Source organism: Haliotis asinina, chromosome 7 (genome assembly GCF_037392515.1).
Source record: "Haliotis asinina isolate JCU_RB_2024 chromosome 7, JCU_Hal_asi_v2, whole genome shotgun sequence".
NCBI lineage: Eukaryota > Metazoa > Mollusca > Gastropoda > Lepetellida > Haliotidae > Haliotis > Haliotis asinina.
In genome coordinates this window covers 58,895,791-58,915,508 of record NC_090286.1, presented here as the reverse complement: position 1 = coordinate 58,915,508, position 19,718 = coordinate 58,895,791, and the positions used below count along the sequence as shown (strand labels likewise).

The window sequence follows — 19,718 nt, the reverse complement described above, 5'->3', positions numbered from 1 at the left end:
AATGAAACCTCATAAAATCAAACGTCCATGAGTATGTCTTCTATTTGAAAACAAAACCAGAGCTGCGTTTCTTTTGCTTTTCAGTAGGACCTCACACTCAAAAAATATCCACACTGACTCATAATCAACATTCATCTATGCTTATATTCATTCATGAAATTTGTTTACAAGACAGTTTTTGATGAAGACAAAAGCTTACCATCATGGGCTCCAGGCATTCCTAGATGTTTACACACCAGGTCAGCCATTCCTTGTGTCCACTGATCTCCGCAGATCTTACCCCACTGACGAACTTCGTCATTGAAGATTTCCACCCGACCTTCCCCGTAGGCGGAACCTCCGCGAAGACGTATAGGACCTGTTTATTTATCAAAGCCATTAGAAAACACCAGGAGACAACATATGGATGGTATACGTTCAGTTCTCTGCCATGTTGACTTACTTTGACAGTTCATGCTGTAGCAGACAGTTGTTTCATTTGTAGGGCCCAAACAGTAGCGGTCAACGCCAGGCGTCCCTCCGTTGTTGCAAGAGCGGTTGCGTACCTTGTATCCACGACCACAGGTCTGGTAGGTGGTGCAGTTACCCCATGCCCCCCAGGAATCCCACCCTGGGAATGAGGCAGACAAGTTAAAGTGACAATTATTGATTGATTTGTATTGACCAGGAACAACTCTTACGTCAGAATCAAGGGAGCACCGCTTAACTACAATGAAGCCGTTGATAAAAAGGTTGAACTGTATCAATATGTCCTTATTATCTTAATATGGCTGTAAAATATGAATTAGAGGAAACAAAGTTAATGAAAAGCGGGTATTCTGTTATTAAGTGATAAATTACAATGACATATTGAGGTTTGGAATATAACACGTTTATATTGTATCTATGATAGACTAGCTTACGCGGACAAGCCTGTAGCTGACATGATCCATACTCAATGTCACGACCATAGCACTCAAGGGGGCTCAAGGTTTGCCCAGAGGTGCCATCCTCGCAGTTCCTCCTGCGCAAACGCCAGCCCTGGTCACAGGTGACGGAACAGTCGTCCCAGTCCTGCCACGCCCCCCACTGAGGCTCGGCCTCTGCAAACAGTACAGTAACACATTACACTTTCTCCATTACATATCACAAAACATGAGCGTTTATTCCATATATTCCCGTAGTATTTAAAAGCGTGTGCAAGCATAACTGAAATATTTGAAAAAAACCCCGTATACTCCCATCTTGTGAAAAGCCGTCAAAACAAGAGAATCTCAAAGAAAAGAGGATGACTAAAGTGCGGCGTTTCTTTCATAAATATTGTCCTGAAACCGTTAAACAAATTATCTGCTCTCGACATTTTAATTCACATAATTTTTGTTTATCATCAGATTTTACAAAGCTTTGGGCACGTTTGCAACATGTTACGTTCTACCTAAGTGGACCAAACAGTCGAGTTCCAGATACCAGCATTTGGTACCAGCATGTGATCTTCAGGATGAATCAGAGAGGAATCTTACTTGTTGTGCTACAATCGGCGCCTCCCCAGCCCTTATTACACACACAGACTGCCACGAGCTGGTCGTCGGTCGTCTTAGTCTCCAAACATCGTCCATGGCTGTGGCAGACATCATCGGCACACGGACCTAACGCTTCCTAGACATGCACACAAGAACCTTGTGAAATCGGACCACCTTCATTATAGATTATTTAACATTACATAGACTGTAAATTCTTCAGCATAAAGAGAGTATGAACACAAACTACAAACAAAAGGTATGGGAACGCCCTAAATTTGAAAACCATATACAAACTTAATAGTGATGAGGCCATTTATAGTCTAAGGTAAATGCAACTTTTTGTGTGCTTGATTAAACGAGATGTTGCAACATCCACTGAAGCCACCAATATTCGTTGAGTTTGAGTGAAATGAAACATTGTCTAAAAGAGCGAACTCAATGAATATTGAATCAGTTACTTCACTATTGGTTACTTCGCTGCATGTTCTAACGTGTCGTTTAAAGTGCCCATTAAGCACACTAAAGTTTGAATTTACCTTAGAATATAAATGACCTCACCACGCTTAAATATGTAATTTCTAGGGTGTTCCCGTTGTGGTTGTTTTTAGAAATAATTCCATTTATCATGGTAGTGCTAAACGCCTGCTGGCCTGAAGTAGAAACAAAATCAGGGTATTTCTTGATTGACCTAATTCCCAATTGTTATGATCAAATAGAAACGATGAATTAACACCTTTCCATATCCATAATTAGTTTTTTGTAATAGACATGTAGTTGCAAGTGTCGTGACACATAGCTAACAGTCAGTTACCTAATAACCCACCAAAGTTCATATACACACACGCAGCATAACCCAGCATGAAAACCCTAACAATTTCAAGAATATTATTACCACAGAACCTGCAGCGAAATACATTTCTGTCGAACAATCATTAAAGAATACATTTTCAAGAGTATTATTACCACAGGACCTGCAGCGAAATACATTTCTATCGTACAATCATTAAAGAATACATTTTCAGTGTAACATACAAGACGTAATGAATAGGAACTGCATATTTTCAGTCAAAGACGGAAGCCAATTTGGCCTAACAGTCATGTCTTTTAGACGAGGGGTGGTGGAGTAGCCAGGTGGTTTAAGCGTTCGCTTGTTGCGCCCACAGTCTGGATTAGATTCTCCACGTATGTACATGTGTGAAACCCATTTCGGGTAAGATTTAGTACATGCTTGAAGCCCATTGCTGGAATATTGCTTAAAACGGTCTCAAACCCCACTCACTAACTCTTTTTAACTGGATGACAAATTATGCACCGTGCCAGCAGTTTTAAAGATTGGAACATGGTACTGCAATAGGAAAACATGATTTTAGTGTCTGATCTACCATTATAGGAACATGGTATTGCACTTGTCTGTATAAAGCAATACAGTGATTAAAATCATGAACATGGATCCTCTCAGCTCCAATTTACTTCGATGCTTCAGACTGACTATATGGAGACACACTTAATATATTAAGTCTATATCTGACCGGGTATCATGCTTAGCTTAATAGTTTACACACATTTTGCCACGAAAGGACTGCCTGTGTTCCATCGACAAGATAACATGTACCATTACCTTATAATATTAATGAATGAGTGAGTTTAGTTTGACGCTACACTCGGCAATATCTAAGCTATTTGGCGACGGCTTGTATGTATATTCAAGTCTGGATCAGACATTCCAGTGATCAGCAGCATGAGCATCGAACTACGCAATTGGGATACAATGACGTTTGTCAACCAAGTCAGTCTCAAAAGCCGCCTCTTGTGACAAGCATAGATTACTGAAAATCAATTGTAACCCGTATTGAACAGGTCCTCGTAATATCATAGGGAACTTACACGGTCAATGCTGTACTCTTCCCGTGCATGGTAACTGACATAGTTGGATGCGGCGTCGGTCAAGGGGACAGTTGTGTGGTTCTTTCTGTTGAGGATGCATTTGTCAGTGTCCTTTTCGTAGTTGAAGGAAAGACATTGCGGTTGTCGGAGACACTGGTAGGCGCACAGAGAGACGTCTTTCTTGTACCCCTGGTAGAACCAATGTCCGTCGAGGCGCTTACCAATAGAAATGTATCCAACAGGTTCGGTGATGTTCCATTTGAAAATTTTGTTGGTGAGATGAGTTCCACTGACAAGTGGAATCAGGAAAAAAGCGAACACAGGGACTAAGGTCGCCATAGTTAAGTCAGTGGCGACTTGCGTACGCCAAGTGGAGCTATGGTCTGAGAATTACATTTCCAGTAGGTAGTTGTTACGTGTTGGTTGTGGAAAGGAAACGACGCAAATTAACCCGATAGCTTTAGAAAAGGCGAGTCAGATCTAAGAAACGATCAATAATTGATAAACTTGGGCGACTGTGTACCTGTAATTAAATTCTGGCTATTGACGATACATTATTTACGGTTGTTCTGCTTAGCCAGGTAGCACTGTTTGAGGCCTTTATCAGATGTCTATCACCATGGGACTATTCAACCAATCAGCATTGAGAACGTCATTGATTTTTCATCCAATATTCCCCTGCGGTTGCATGTTTGGCTCCCGCAATCGTACTGGCAGCCCCTAGGGAAATATACCTGCATCAAATATTGATTCTAATTAGGCAACCTTTGACCAGGTGACTTGAACACTATCTGATCAGGCAATATGAAGTAGGTTTGATAAGATCCAGAAATACCTACAGCACTCAACTTGCAAGCTTTGACCCCTACTTCAAGAATTGTACTGTATGCTGTTACACCAAAAGTGAAATGTAATCATGTGTCCTTTCATTCAAATATGGCGACATGTAGATATAGTACTTGTGTGTCTGTAGTCCTGCACTATGTGCGTGTCAGTAAGTGACGTTTAGCACTGCTGATGCTGTGATATAGATCAGCTTGCATATTAAGCATCAAAAAGACGTACATATTCGGGTAGGACAACGGCGGAATACATTGAAGGAAGTGAGATGTACTTTCACATATCTATAATTTGATGGGAAAATTACACTGAGTATTGTCAATTAATACTGATTATTTGTCCAACTGGCTCTCCTGTGTGTATGGGGGTAATTTTATCATGAACATTATTTGATAACTCACAGCTAGGTGAGATAATCATACATATATTTATATATAATGCATAGTCAAAGTTTATACTACACTAATAATGACCGTTCAAAGTTTTTACTCACATGTTATATATTTAGTGTTCATGACGTATCTTTCACATGTGAGTAAAACCTTTGAACAGTGATTGTTAGTGTAGTGTATACTTTGACTATGCATTGATTGTGCAAATACACACATGGTCCATTTTTAACTCTTCAAAGCGACCAACTCATATTATGGCATCTACATTGGGTTCAACTCTCAAACAGACCGAAATGAATGAATGAATGAATGAATGAATAAATGAAAATAGTTCTCAACCCATGAAAGCGTATTTGCACTTAAAAGTCGTTACAAAAGCATATTCATATATATAAGAAATGTGTACCTTAAACATGCATATTACAAATTTTACCTATATTTGCCTTCCCGTTTTCTCAGATTCTAGAAACACTTGGAACATGTTACCGTTTTAAATTCCGTTGTTATATTTGTACCATTGGAATGTTATTATCACCCATTGCCAACAATGGGTTTGTGAGGCTGTCGTTTATCTGGGTGAGGAATCATTGGTCGTGATAGTAAGTCACAATCAAAACTATTTCCAAAGTTTCACTTTGTTGCTGGAAAATAGCACTGGGTGTGTACTTTTGTATATCACTACAGAGTTTTCTTGGCACTAATAAATTCATAAGATTGTGTTTTTATTGTTTGTGTTCTGAATTTGCTTTTTCAGCACAGTGTTGTGATTTTGTTGATTAAATGTCACATGAATTAACTTACAGTTATTATTAAAGGTTACAAAAGTTTAAATCACTGGATTTTGACCCACATCTTGAACTTGGGCTCTGTAATTTCAGTTGTTTGTTAAGAGAGTCAAGTGTAATAAGTTAGAGTTATCTCCTCTTTGTTATTGTTGTTGCTTCCGGCTGATGACTTTGGGATTCCAGTAAATTCCACATGGTCGTCGTGTGATTTAAATGGTCGTAATGACGCTTGGCTTATGCTGTGAAGTGTGTAATGGGCATATAAGGAATGGTTGTTCAGGAACTACTGCTACTTTGGACCCCTCGAATTAGGACACCTAGTCTACATACTTTCACCAGGCGTCAACAATTTTCAATCAGCACATCGACAAGAATCAAGACTGTGGTTAATGTAGACATTTAGTTAATATTTCAGATTTTAGATTTGTGACACAACATTGTAAATTTGAGACTGAATGGTATTGTATTAGAAATCTGTACTGCCATTCATTGTAATCTTGCTCATTGATTATTCAATATATATTATTGAATATCAGTTATTTAATTAAATTGTCTGTGTTCTTTGCTTGGTTAAACGGGACCCACAAAGCTTTCTAAAACAGACACAAGATGACATATAGGAACAGAGAGAACAGCATCAACATCTTAAACACAATAAAACAAAGAAAACATACAAAACAACAACAACAAAAAACCCAACCAAAACAACAACAAAAACCCAATAACAAAACAAACAAAAAAGTCCAAAACTCAAAACATATGAAATATAAAAATAATAATAAACACCACCACCACAACAACGACAATACACACAAAGAAAACAAAAACACTTCCACATCTTCTCCATCATCTAGTTAGTTCATTTTGTCCTGTCGTAAGAAACGCGAGACGTAAAATTTCTCAGACTGGATAATTCGCTTAGGAAGCCACATTTTGCTATGTTACAAGGAGGAAGGGAACCCAGCATTTCCCTATTACTGTGATGTTAGCACTTCTGTTTTATTTCAACCCGGGACTTATCTGTAATAGGCGCAAGCATCAGAAAGCAGGTCGCCAATGAGTAGGACGACACATTGTGAAAGTAGGTTATCACTGTAGGAAAAATATGGGCTGCTCAGTGCTAGAAGACTCTGTTGTGAAATAGAATTTGTTTAGGTTCAAACTACATCTTCGGAAGGAGAAAATCAGAAAAAGTAACAGCTGGTAATATAGATTTTCCAGGGTGAGAAAACGATACGTAATTTGAAAAATCCGTAAATAACTTCGCACGATAAACAAAATAATAAGAAGAACCACTAAAAGATACTTTATAGGAGTAGAATGACTACATGTAATACAAGTACTGGGAGCATACGAATATAAGTCTAGTAATCTGAAATCAGAAATCTGTATATGTAAATTTTTTCAAAAGATGCATGCAAAATCCGGAAAAGCAATAATGTTCTAAGCTGGAGCGCTGATTTTGAGACGTCACCAAAAAATACGCTAAGGTAAATGGACGTGTAATTACGCGGAAAAAAGCATGAGGTAACGGTCACTATAAAAAAGGCAAACGTACGCATTGTGTTAAAGTTTGCCATTCGTTTTTTGCCTGGAAAAAAGAAAATCACCATGCCATGAGTGAGTGTCGCCAATCGAAGGATCGCCATATATCGCCTTGAAGCTGAGGAGCCGTAGTCTACAGTTTCCCGACATTCCAACATTCATCAGAGCATCATATCTCGACTTTGTGATCGTTCTCCTGCAGACCATTCGGCCACGATTACCCAAGATATAGTTCCCACCTTAACCTAGGACGTCTACATCCGGGTTGCTCACTCGTATTATCTTCTAGTCACAGCCGTGCACGTGGAGACTGCACAACACATAAATCAAATTCTGTATACACGAGGATGCCGACAACACTCGATGTTTACCAACATTCGGTACAAGTACCTGAACAGTTGCCCCCACTGCCGCAACAAATTTGAAAATATTATAACGAACAGAAACGTGCGCCCTATTGAAACATGCATATTTTAGCCTGGTGGCTTTTGCCTTTTTATTCTTTCATTTTCCAAGTTTAAATTCCTTCCGTCTCTCTCTCTCTCTCTCTCTCTCTCTCTCTCTCTCTCTCTCTCTCTCTATATATATATATATATATATATATATATGCTTCTTGACAAAAGTGGTAACGATGCAGAGGTCATGAAGAATTTCAGGGATTGGCTTGACCCACGTCTGTGATAATGTCTTATCTTATGTCTGCGCCCCAGATGAAAACTTTACAGCGCTTTCCTACTTTATGGCTTAATGTAAACATTCAGTAGCTGTCATTGACCGACCAGTTGCTATCCGTTTTCTATGCGCTAGTAATATCGTAAAGCGATTCCAGGAACCATTCGCCGTCATGACGTTGTTGTGGCTGATTTACGTTACAAGTAGGTACACAGGCCTGGAGTGTATCATGCCAAACGTATCTTGACTTGAAAAATTGTTTCTTATTACAATCACGAACTACCAACAGATTCCGTGATTAGTATGCAGCTGAGTTGCCTTGTCACAAGATATGATACGTGCTTAGTCGTGTTTAATTAATTTTTTAATAATTTGATGACTCTGTTTCGGCACATATGTCTGTGACTGTGACATTTGTTATGTCGGTTATAATTCAAGAATGATGTTTATGGGTATAACTTCAAAAGTTTTATCATTTATTGCCACTGCAACACTACTAGTATAGTCAGCTTATGGTGGGCTTGAGGAGACAACTGGTGCCAGCCAGGCTTTTCTCAGAGCTTATCTGTTTGCAAGCAATGTATGTAATACCATATGCTAAAGTAGGTTAGGAATGTATACAAAGGTTGTTTATAACTGATCCTGTAAATTGAACAGTTGCTAAACCACGTAGACAGTAAAGTAAAATATTTAAAAACACCCCTTTAATGTCATGTTGTGGTGTGACCTAGCGTTGTAAATGTCTCAAAGCAATGGTGAGTTTAATATGTCATTTCAAGTGACTTTCTTCGTCAAGGTTCATAGCCCCCAGACTGTGCGGGCACACACGTTTGTCGCCGAATTTTTAAACAAGGAAACACCTGTCTGCAGGAGGGCAAGTGGAAATATCATGTTTTCGTAGGTTTCTTCTCCATTTCATTTATAATTGTCTGATATATTTTCAGGTCCGTTTCGTATAAATATTTCAGAAATTTCTTGTGTATATATGATTCAGTGACAGAGGAGGAGAAACCAACCCAAATCCGACTTTCGTGTGAGCGATGCAAAGTTAAGGTTGATCTAAGTTTGCCATATATTCTATTCTTGTGAAACAATACTTTTAATACTGTCGCCTGTTTCCAAGTTAAACTGAACATGACCTCTCCAGATTCTCGCAAGCGGAAACCTCCTAATATTGAACATTGTTTCATGTTATGTTTATGGAATTTAATAGGTACAAATAAAATACCATGTACTTTCGCCTGTACCTGTTCTTTGAAAGTTTTATTCCTGTTCGAAGAACACGTCACTTCGACCATGAAGCATCGGTCTGTAGTAACAATAACAAAATGCCATAATCAATGAGGTTATACTCCAGAGGCTAAGTTTTTAGCGAACGGGCGATATCTATGTGAGTGAAGGACTGTCTGGGACGTGAAGTCCACGTGACAACGTCACCATCCACTTGTGTGACGTTTGAGTATTTATAGGTCACTCAGATAAGATCTAATAATGCTGAAAAATACACGCCATATCCCTATCTACACCTTCCACTTTAATTCCAATAGCTCATTGACTCAGGCATGTGAATTTTTTTACAATTGTCCAAAATATTGTTTTTGTAACCGATAAACATGGGTAAACATGGGTAACGATATTGTTGAAAAGATAACCTTTACTGATTCTGTGTCTAGTTACTGTTATCAATAACGGAATGTGTTCATGCGCAGGTTTTGTTGTCGTCAGCAGCAGCGGTGTCAACAACGCGACTTCTACTTCTACAGCTGCAACAGTTCCTACAACAGATCCTGCAACACACTGGACGGTTATAACTGCATCTCAAACGACGGCTCCTACGCTCGCACCTACCCGTACGTCTTCATCATCATCAACATCTTCATTGTCAACCACATCGTCTTCACCAACAGAAACTACTACCCATATATCTACGACCGCTGCATCTACCTCAGCATCTATAACAAAATCTAACTCGTCGACATCAACGTCTACCTCATCGTCCGCCACAAAATCCAACTCATCGACCAGCCTTAGGCCACACTCAACTACTCCAGTGCCTGATGCGTATAAAAATAAAACCGTTTGCTACAAGTATTTAGGATGTTTTGACAACCATCCACCTTTTGACAACGCTGGATATGACGTACCAGACCCGCCAGAGGTTGTCGGAACCAAGTTTTGGCTGTTTACAAGGGCTAATCCTACCACCAAGCACACCTTACAATATCAAAATATCTCCACATTTGCATCTGTAAATGCGTCTAAACCGTTGAAGATAATTACTCACGGGTTTTCTCAGACTGCAACTGTTGAATGGGTGGTGAAGATGAAGGACGAGCTTCTGAGGCTTGTAAGTAGAATGACTGCCCCCAAATTGCTTATTTCGTGTGAAGTTCCATAGACTTAAGTTTTGTTTCGGTTATGATGACAATTTTGAAATAATGTCAGTGAAAAGTCGCGTAGACACAGACTAGTGACTATCTGGACTGTTTAATCGACACTGTCAAAACGTTAACGTTGGGGTCTCGATTAACAGATCATTATTGCGCTTTCCTGAAAGAAATCAGTGGAAACCTACTCGTTTTTACTTACAGATCATATTTAGATCTGTTTATATTGGCAGAAGAAACATAACCTGTCCACAAAACTAAATGACCTGAAGAATAACTTTCCCTTTGTCGACTAATATTTCAACAACATCAGTCTTTTTGCGTGGTATTTATTGTATCTATTACAAGGGTTCTGAAGCAAGTATCCTCTAACGAAACACATGTCATAACTAATACATGGCTGAAATAATCCTTTAACCTACTCGATGCGAAGAAGTTTCTTACTCTGCAAAAGCCTGTCCGCAATGACCCGTAATCTCACCAGGTGAAAGCATATGCATCTCTACTGTCGGATACTCAGTAATGTGCTTCGTACATTATTAACAATATGATATTTCGTGCGACATGTAACGCATAAGCTTCGATTATCTACTTGTCACTACTGTATTTACAGGGTGACTTCAACGTAATAACGGTGGACTGGAAGAAGGGTGCAGAGTTTCCCAACTACGACCAAGCCGTGGCCAACACACGACTCGTTGCGACGCAGATTAGAGTAGTCGTAGATATGCTTTTGAGTCGCGGTCTGAAGCTACAGGACCTTCACCTACTCGGACACAGTCTGGGGGCACATACGTCGGGGTACGCTGGCTTCCTCATGAAGGGAAAAGTCGGGAGGATTAGTGGTACGTGCGTCCTTCTTCTTCAATCCATTTCCACCTGTAGTAGATGCTAGTACGTAAGATCATATATGTTTCATTTCCCTCTTGATTGCCAGGATTGGATCCTGCGGAGCCCAGCTACGAGAACCTGCCCGACGTTCTTCGTCTCGACAAAACTGATGCCGTTTTTGTTGACGTTATTCACACAAATGGCGCTCCGCTATTGTCGGGTGGTGCCGGATTAATGGAGATATCTGGTCACGTTGACTTCTATGTCAATGGTGGGAAAGCACAACCCGGATGTAAAGATGGAGTTTCTGGTTTACTGAGCGGAATCTTCGGTGGAGGAGGTCAGTGTATGAGAATACATGGTTATAAACAAATTAAGTTTTGCAAGTTGCAGATCTTACAGCATGTTCAAGAGATCGCTGGAATTAGTTTACAAAAGAAGTTTTGAAATATATTTGTTATACCTCTCTCCACAGAGAGCTATTATGTTATATTTCTCAAAAGTAGAACAATGTTTAAAGTTTAGCTTCAATCTAACAGTCTGCTAATTCAGTGGTTAAATAATTATCATATATCTGTCCTGATGTGAAAGAAAGAAGATGGGTGGGTTGGAAGGATTTTAGTAAAGATCCTTTGTTTCAGTAATTCATTGGTGTTCTGCACTGAAATTATAAATTAATGAAATAATAGTATATCAAAACTAATACTGAATATGAACATGTACTAGTATATAAAAATGAATCAAATCATTTGCCCAGAAGTAGTTTTGATGTTGATTCCTAACATAGAACGGTTACGTCTTTTGTTACTAGGCGTGGCGAAGACAATATCTTGCAGCCACGGGCGCTCCCACCAACTCTACCTGGAGTCCATGTCCTCCCCATGTCCCTTCACATCATACCCCTGTCCCAGCTACGTGAGTACCCGCCTCTACAGCTAACACATCGTGGTGCAGATGCCACGAGTCCTACAACAGATATTTGCATCCTGTTTCTGTATTGTAAATGTCGTCTTCATGTCTTCATTCATTATGCGCATGTACAATGCTACTGACTATTTGAAAAACACTGTTGTTAATGACTCATTAAATGAACACAAGTAGCAAATATACGAATGATAGCAGGCATTTCCTAATTCATTTATTTTGCATCGGTAGTGATGAATGGTTTCACTGGGTTCAACTGTAAAAAACTACATTCCTCTCCACTGAGATCGCTATCGCTATATTGCTTGTCCATTGTAACCGACATACCCAAACTCGTCTGTCTGTCCACTGTGACAGAACTTAACTGTCCGTTATGACAGCCAAAACATAACGTCATTGTCACCACCATACCTACACTATATCGCGTGTCCATTTTGCACTAGGATGACTTCAAGAAGGGAAAGTGCCTGACGTGCGGATCGACTGGCTGTTCCCAGCTCGGCTATTACTCCGACCAGTATAGGGCCCGCGGTAAGATGTACCTCAACACAGGTAGCAAGGCGCCATATTGTGGTAAGTCTAGTGGTGATAGATTAATAGGATATTACCATGTGACTCCCTATTTCAAACGCGAAGATTAGAGCAGAAAAAACAACACATCGGATAGAATGCAGGGCCTCAGCAATATGTAACTTGTCATTGTTGGGGCTGAATGTTGGCAGAAACGTTTTCCGATGTATCCTACATATAGTTTCCGATAAGTGTTCTACATATACTTACTATCATATAACGTGAAGCCTTAAAACCGTTCTTTGCTTCGCTCTTTTAGAGCATTGAAACACCTCCAACAATTGGTACAAGAGGCGTAATACTTAGAACAAATACACCGGTCGTTAATGTTTCCCAGGCTACCACTACTTGATTGAAATAGAGACGGGGGCAATGAAGCAAACGACAGGACGCTTGTTCATCAAAATGGTGGGCAGCTGGGGGGACAGCAACCTCATAGCAGTCACTGGGTGAGTGATCTCCCCTACATATGATCCATCCTTGATCCACCAAGCAAATCCATCAACAGATTCATCTACTAACTGAGCGATTTATCAGCCATCCACCAATTCATCAACTTTCCAACCGGACCGACATCTATCCATCCATCCAACTTTCAATACTCTGATCTTCCAGATACTCACTCACCCCCTCCATTTATCCATCTTTTTATCCATTCAGATCCTCATCCATTGCCACCATAAAGATTCCGTCCAAGATGAGGCTCTGAATACTACAGAGTAGCGCCGTTATTTACATTTCGCAACAAACTGTCGTAAAACTATATTCTAAAAGCAAACTATGTTGTTGAATAGTTTCCCTTTTATATTTCTATGAATAGGAATGAAACAAGTATTCTTTGTATAGAAACATATACGTATAACCTCCTAACATAAAGACATGAAGTACATGTGAAATCATCATCATCATCATCATCATCATCATCACCTGATCTCATACATACCATCTCTTACATACAGGTTTCCAAGAGATCGGAAACATTTAGCCAAAACCGAGCAAATGTTCAACTTTGAAAATATAGATCATATTACATCAACAGATGTAATAAGGTGTTCAGAGAAATTTTTGTTTCGGTTGATGTACAGACATTTTTAAAGAAAGATACAAAGTGTCAAGATTCTATCAATTAAATAAACAGTTGAACGTGATAGTTATTACAATAAAATTCAGGCTAGTTTCTAACACGATAGTAGTTTTTTCTAATGTAATACTGAATGTATCTTCTGGTTCCGTCACACATCTAGAATCACAAAACGTTCATAGTTTGGGGAGTATTTATACGAACTAACAATAAAACATTGCAAACGACGTTTTGTCAACATCTTCGTAAATCTTTTGAAGTGATAGTTACACGATATTTTCGAGAAAATAGTCAGTCTGTATGGTTGAATAGAACGACAAGAATTTGGAAAAGGCAATGATACCATGCTTGATAATAAATGTCTTTGCAACTTTGTTTCTTGCCAACATTTTGTATATGTGTATGGCGATTGACGTAAAATCGTCCGAAACGAAAGAGGGCCAGTAATAACACAGCTATTTCAATAGGATTTTGCCCCAGCGCGGGTATTTATAATACTCTAGAACCAATCTGTAATACATATATACAAACATGTGAATGAACCTTTTCCTCACAGTGAGTGCCACCTGCAATGGCGAGGGCAGGACGCATATGATGTCTCTGGAGTAGACATTCAGCTCTAGCGTTTACGTATAGGCATAAATGTATAGCCTAGCAATTCAAAAATCAAGTACAAATGTGATTTGACGTTACCGTGGTGCTTTTTAAAAAACAAGATAAACTTTTGCTAGTTATGCGTGGTACATTATATACTATGCTAAAACGTTGATGACATATACATTGGTCAGTTTACATTTGTCTTTGGTCTATGTCAGGGATGATGCCATGGCAGCCCAAAGTAACATATTGAAAGTGGTTGTGTCCTTAGAAGAGGTCGGCGATTTGACATCACTGGTGTTCAAATATGTGAAACATACCGGGTTTTGGTTTACAAACACAGAAGATTCGATGACTCTTGAAAAGGTCAAGGTCACATCAGGAGAAAATGGCGACAGGTTGTAAACTCCTGTTATTTGTGTTTGTTTGCTACGCCACCTTATCCATAAACGAAGGCTAGTTAGACCTCAACATTTTCAAACTAATGAGACTAATAACAACAAACAAAGAATTTTTAGGAAATTCAACCTAACAATTGTTGACGTTATGGAGGCAATGTGGGACGTATTGAATGGAGCGTTGTTTAATGTTATCATATTGCTTCAGTAAATTAATCCGTTTTGAGAAATGCAAAATGCAAAAGCGTCCAAACAATATTCTTCTCGATTTTTCAATTCTTTTCGATAACAGTTTTTAAAGGTATCCAATGATAAATTGTTCTCGACCAATTGGGTGTTGATTTTTGTAATCATTTTATGCATTTATCTATTTCAGCTACCTCTTTTGCTTTGATGGGCAAACAGTTATGCATAATGTAGAAGCCCATTCAAGAATTACCAATAGAAAAACTTGTGAATAAATTGATATCCGTCCGTGTCAGTGTTTGAATACTTCAAACAGCAACTGAGAATATGAACGAAGGAGGTGCACAATCGGCATTGTAAACACGGGTCTTGTAGGTCTAGTGGTGATACCAGGGTTAGCATGTCCTGCTCTACCCCTACGTCCCACACTCACCACCATCAACAAAATGCAGTAATGGCAATTTTGTTATGTCAACTTCTTTTTCTGAAGAACGCGATCATCTGATGAAGGAGTAACAATATAAGTTGACATCCTTGATTTCTTGCTTTTATGTGTATCACTTCTAAATGCCGTTCAGATACTTGAAAAGTAATTGAGTGTTTGTTAGCCTATGACTGCAGTATTCATGCCATTAAACTGAGGTCGAGGTACGAGTCCACTGTACCCACCAAGAATCACATCCAGATCCTCAGAAATACGTGTCAGTGGCACATGGAAGTGTTGAAACTCAATCTAAAGGTTGTTGTTTGCGGGATCATTGTCTGTCAAGTTAACAAATTATATTTATCACTGAATTTCTTTTGCTTGAATACGCACTTGGCGTGCTAATACAACTGATTGTAAAGCCGAAGGTAGTTATAATGTAAGTATCAGTCATATGGAATACGTCATTTGGAGTAGCAATATTGCTATGTCAGCGCGGGGGACACCAAAACTGGGCTTCACACATTGTCCGTGCTGGCAATTAAGTGTCTGGCTCTGAGAGTGTGAGTTGAATGTACAGCAACAAAATGCGTCTTGATCCAAAGTAATCACAGTCACTTTCAAATTAAAAATCATGGGAACATTGACAACTAAACGATTAAAATGAACGCAGATCAAAGCTGAATGCCTATCAGACGTTCCCTTATCAGACTAAAATACCCCACCCTGTTGTTTAACATCATTAAGTGCCTGCTGACTTTGATATTCTGTGAGTGCATAGTTCTCATGCTGTCGTTCGACCTGTGCTGTGGTAAGTACAGAGCGATTTCTTTCTGACATGCATTTATTGCATTCAACACGCGATATACCTCTCCTGAGTGATTCAAGCTGCACTGAGTTTGTCCAGGATCAGGGTTACTGTTAGAAGAAGTATGTGTTGTTGTTATCGGTGGTCATAGTCTTCTCTGACCTCAGGACAGATCACACCTCGCGGCCATTCCAACAGGTGTTGTGGTCCCTGGAGGTCGAGCTGACAAGCTGATACAGTTAGGATACTCAGGAATCAGTTTCAGCCAGAGCAATGATGCTTTGGGAGGTGTTACTTGCTGGTAGGTGCTGCCTTGGTGATGTAAATAGTGAACTTTGCTTAGAGATGACCGACAGTATTGAAAGCCGTTTTAACGGTGGGCTTGTGAGTGACAAGGTCTTTGATAAAGCAGGATGTTGCTGCCAGTAGTTGATAGCGTTGGTGGGTGACCAGGGTCTTGATCAACATGTAAGCATATGGACAATTGTAGAGTTATGACAGGTCGAAGCGTTATGAATGCTTTGTGAATCGAGACATTGGTTTTCGTTTAACTGGATGTCTTGTTGCTGTTAATAGTAAAACCTACTTCTTGTCCAGGTATTTCTTATTCTTGTGGTTCAGTGAAAGACGATCTATACTTTCTCTATGTCGAGTCCATTTCGCCATGATATTGGTATGGCCCTTTGGCTCGACAAATACAACATTCAGGCACTGGCACCCTCACGCAAAGAATCATATTCGACAATATATTCCACCACAATGGGACCTTCCTGAATAGATTGTTATCATTGGTATTGATTTAAACCAAGTTTCATCATGATGTAATGTCACTGTTCAGAAGCATACCAAAACTAGCGAAGGATATAGTGTCAATATTGACGTTGTTGATGGTTCTTGACAATAATGACTCTCAACCAGACTAAGTATCCTGTCTAGCACAAGCTCAGTTTGTCAAGGGAAGGCTGAAAACAACCCTACAGTTTCCTTCGTGTAGATGAAGTTAGCTGGCCTGAAAATAGAAAGTTTTCATTTGCTGTTCAGGACCACTTTATTCCCATTAGAAACCATCAGCGTGTGATTTTCCATCATAATGTAAATATGAAATGAGGAGAAATCGTTCTCTGTAATGATATTTTCGAAGACATTACCTGTGGATGTCAAGTATTGCTACAAAGACAGTATCATAAGCCACATCATAGTGTTGTGAATGAGTGAGTATAGTTTTACGCCGTACTAAGCAATATTTTAGCTATATGGTGGCGGTCGGTAAATAATCGAATCCAGTGATCAACAGCAAGAACATCTATCTGCGCAATTGGGAACCGATGAGATGTGCCAACCAGGTCAACGAGCCTGGCCACCCGATCCCGTTAGTCGCCTCTTACGACAAGAGTAGTTGACTTGCAGGCATGGGTTGCTGAAGGTCTATTCTACCCCGGACCTTCTCGGGTCACATGATCGTGTAGCTCTCTTCTGTTATTACTGACATCGCCATGCTTGTAGTTTTAACACCGACGTCCATCCGTAATACGGACAGGAATATTTACAGGGTTTCATGGGAATGTTACTTTTAAATAATTCTAGGGGACAGGTATCTCTACAGAATCCAAGATACATCCGAGTATACAAACTTGACCAAGTCGTTTTGGATAAATCAGCTGAAACAGTAAAGCATCTCTTGTCTGTTTTCATACCAATGTGATACATTGATGATGATCATGGCCAAGCAGACCTGACGATTATGAAACACCAGGTACTTTATGTGCTTTCATACGACTCGTACATTTCTCTGTTTGTAAATACCTGCCCACGACAAGGTGCACTCACATTTGATATTAATAACAGCATTATTATTTTAATAACATATTAGTAACACCAAAACCTTTCAAATATAACAAGATTATTACGTAACTGTTAGCGTTCAAAGCGATACAGATTTATTGAGACAGAGCAGACGACAGTGGCCGAAAATAGAAGCAGAAACATTTTTCTAAAGATCAACAACTACATGCCGTGTATTCATGCTCGAAATTTTAATCTCAATATTAGATCTTGGACATAGATCTTTTCAATGGATTTGATTATAGATCAGAGACAGTAGTTTCTAGCCAAAGCTCATCTGACGATTATATATCTCACAAAACCTGAGGAGAAGTGTTTTGTCGTTCTTGAAAGCTGAGAGATAAATCTGAAACAATATTTTCAAGTGAACGACGTTATGATTCAGACATACTTTCCACGAACCATAGGAAACGAAGGTAAAATATATCTTGCCATCGTATATGAATTTACGGGCTATCCCGCTGCTTTGACGCCATGTTGTTCTCTCTTTTGACTACAGATATGAGGGTGTTAGGAATTTCTAAAGAATATACCTACAGCAGATTTCTCTAAGAAATAGGGGCTTTCAGTAGTTTCCCTGGCCCAAATGTGTTTTAATACATCAGATCTACAGAATGAATGTATTTTCTTTTTTCCCGTCTGTAAACCTTTCTCATTTATGTGCAAATCACACAACAGCTTGTTTTTCTTAAGAGAATTTACCAGGATATTATCCATTGTTTTGTACTTCTTGTACAATCGCACAACTGACTCTCAGATATGTATGTTCTTGTCATAAACATTTAAATATGGAAGGTTACTATTCACTAATGCCTCGGTCTATCCCTGTTCAGGTGTCGCTCTTCTGACAGTGGGCGATGTTTCCGCAGGTATCCCTAAACAGGCAACCAACACTGTTCCTTCACCACCTCCTGGAGCAGGTGCTTCCACACCCGAGCCTAAACCAAACCCGTCAGCAGGACCCATTGGAACACACGTTCCTACACCGATATCCAATCTTAATCCCTTCTCCGGACCTATAGGAACAGGTGCCCCTACACCAGTGCCTACAGGACCCATAGGAACACACGTTCCTACACCGATATCCAATCTTAATCCCTCCTCTGTACCTATGGGACCAGATGCCCCTACACCAATGCCTATAGGACCCATAGGAACACACGTTCCTACATCGATATCCAACCTTAATCCTTCCTCTGGACTTATTGGAACAGGTGACCCCTCGTCGATGACAAGTATAAACCCTTCAGCAGGAACCACAGTAACAAATGATACAACGCTGATATCCAGTCTTAAAACATCAACGGGGCCATCAGCAGAACCATCAATAGGTAGCCCCTCACAGGCAACCAGTGTCACTCCATTCTCAGGACATACTGGAACTGGGGCTAAGACATTTGTATCCAAGAAATCAGTAAGATCAACACCAAAGTCTATAACATTACCCATTTTAAAGACATCAACAGAAACTATTACAGTACCAAGTCACGTGTCTTTGGCAGGATCACGTTTACAGTCAACAGATCATTTTCTGGTCACCAGTGTTAGACCATCAATAGCAGTACAGTATCCGACGGATGGACCATCCACGATGTCAACCACTAAGGTTATTAGTGGTAGACCATCAATAGCAGTGCAGTTTCCGACCGGTGGATCATCAATGGTGTCAACCACTAAGGTCACCAATGCTAGACCATCAATAGCAGTGCAGTCTCCGACCGGTGGATCATCAACGGTGTCAACCACTAAGGTCACCAATGTTAGACCATCAATAGCAGTGCAGTCTCCGACCGGTGGATCATCAACGGTGTCAACCACTAAGGTCACCATAGAAGCGTCAACCGCACAAAAAATCCCAACAACGTCAGAAGATGTAAAAGTCTCCATAGAAGCTCCTACCGGTGCAACGTCAACGACCACTCAGAAGATGCAATCTACGACCACACAAACTACAAAATCACAAACAACGAATAAGCCTGTATCAGTTCCGAGGGAGAATAAGACCGAATGTTTTCAATATCTCGGATGTTTTGATAATTTTCCACCTTTTGAC

The 19,718-nt window shown here is 39.8% G+C and overlaps 2 protein-coding genes across 11 annotated transcripts in view; one reads left to right on the top strand and one right to left on the bottom strand.

Annotated features, from left to right (window-relative positions):
* LOC137291622 (A disintegrin and metalloproteinase with thrombospondin motifs adt-1-like) overlaps positions 1–3,803 on the bottom strand; it is a 37,957-nt gene extending 34,154 nt beyond the window's left edge. For all 10 annotated transcript variants that reach the window (XM_067823029.1, XM_067823021.1, XM_067823020.1 and 7 more), the window contains exons 1-5: positions 3,384–3,803; positions 1,500–1,635; positions 903–1,082; positions 443–610; positions 200–358 (exon numbers count right to left, since the gene is read on the bottom strand). In XM_067823029.1, the coding sequence (XP_067679130.1) occupies positions 200–358; positions 443–610; positions 903–1,082; positions 1,500–1,635; positions 3,384–3,722 (982 nt within the window). In that variant the 5' untranslated portion in view covers positions 3,723–3,803. The remainder of the gene's footprint in view (positions 1–199; positions 359–442; positions 611–902; positions 1,083–1,499; positions 1,636–3,383) is intronic.
* Positions 3,804–7,666: 3,863 nt separating this feature from the next.
* Positions 7,667–14,883, top strand: LOC137291565 (pancreatic lipase-related protein 2-like). Its single transcript, XM_067822943.1, has 9 exons — positions 7,667–7,820; positions 9,327–9,964; positions 10,618–10,849; positions 10,942–11,175; positions 11,647–11,750; positions 12,203–12,332; positions 12,667–12,778; positions 14,226–14,405; positions 14,782–14,883. The coding sequence occupies exons 1-9, from the start codon at positions 7,790–7,792 to the stop codon at positions 14,864–14,866; spliced, it is 1,746 nt and encodes a 581-aa protein (XP_067679044.1). The 5' UTR covers positions 7,667–7,789; the 3' UTR covers positions 14,867–14,883.
* Positions 14,884–19,718: the final 4,835 nt, after the last annotated feature.

What these genes read in the sequence shown, in the direction of transcription:
- LOC137291565 (XM_067822943.1), top strand. Translation starts at nt 7,790, where the DNA reads ATGACGTTGTTGTGGCTGATTTACGTTACAA. An exon ending in AAAAGTCGGGAGGATTAGTG is followed by an intron (nt 10,850 to 10,941) that starts GTACGTGCGTCC and finishes CTTGATTGCCAG; the next exon opens with GATTGGATCCTGCGGAGCCC. An exon ending in AACCTCATAGCAGTCACTGG is followed by an intron (nt 12,779 to 14,225) that starts GTGAGTGATCTC and finishes GGTCTATGTCAG; the next exon opens with GGATGATGCCATGGCAGCCC.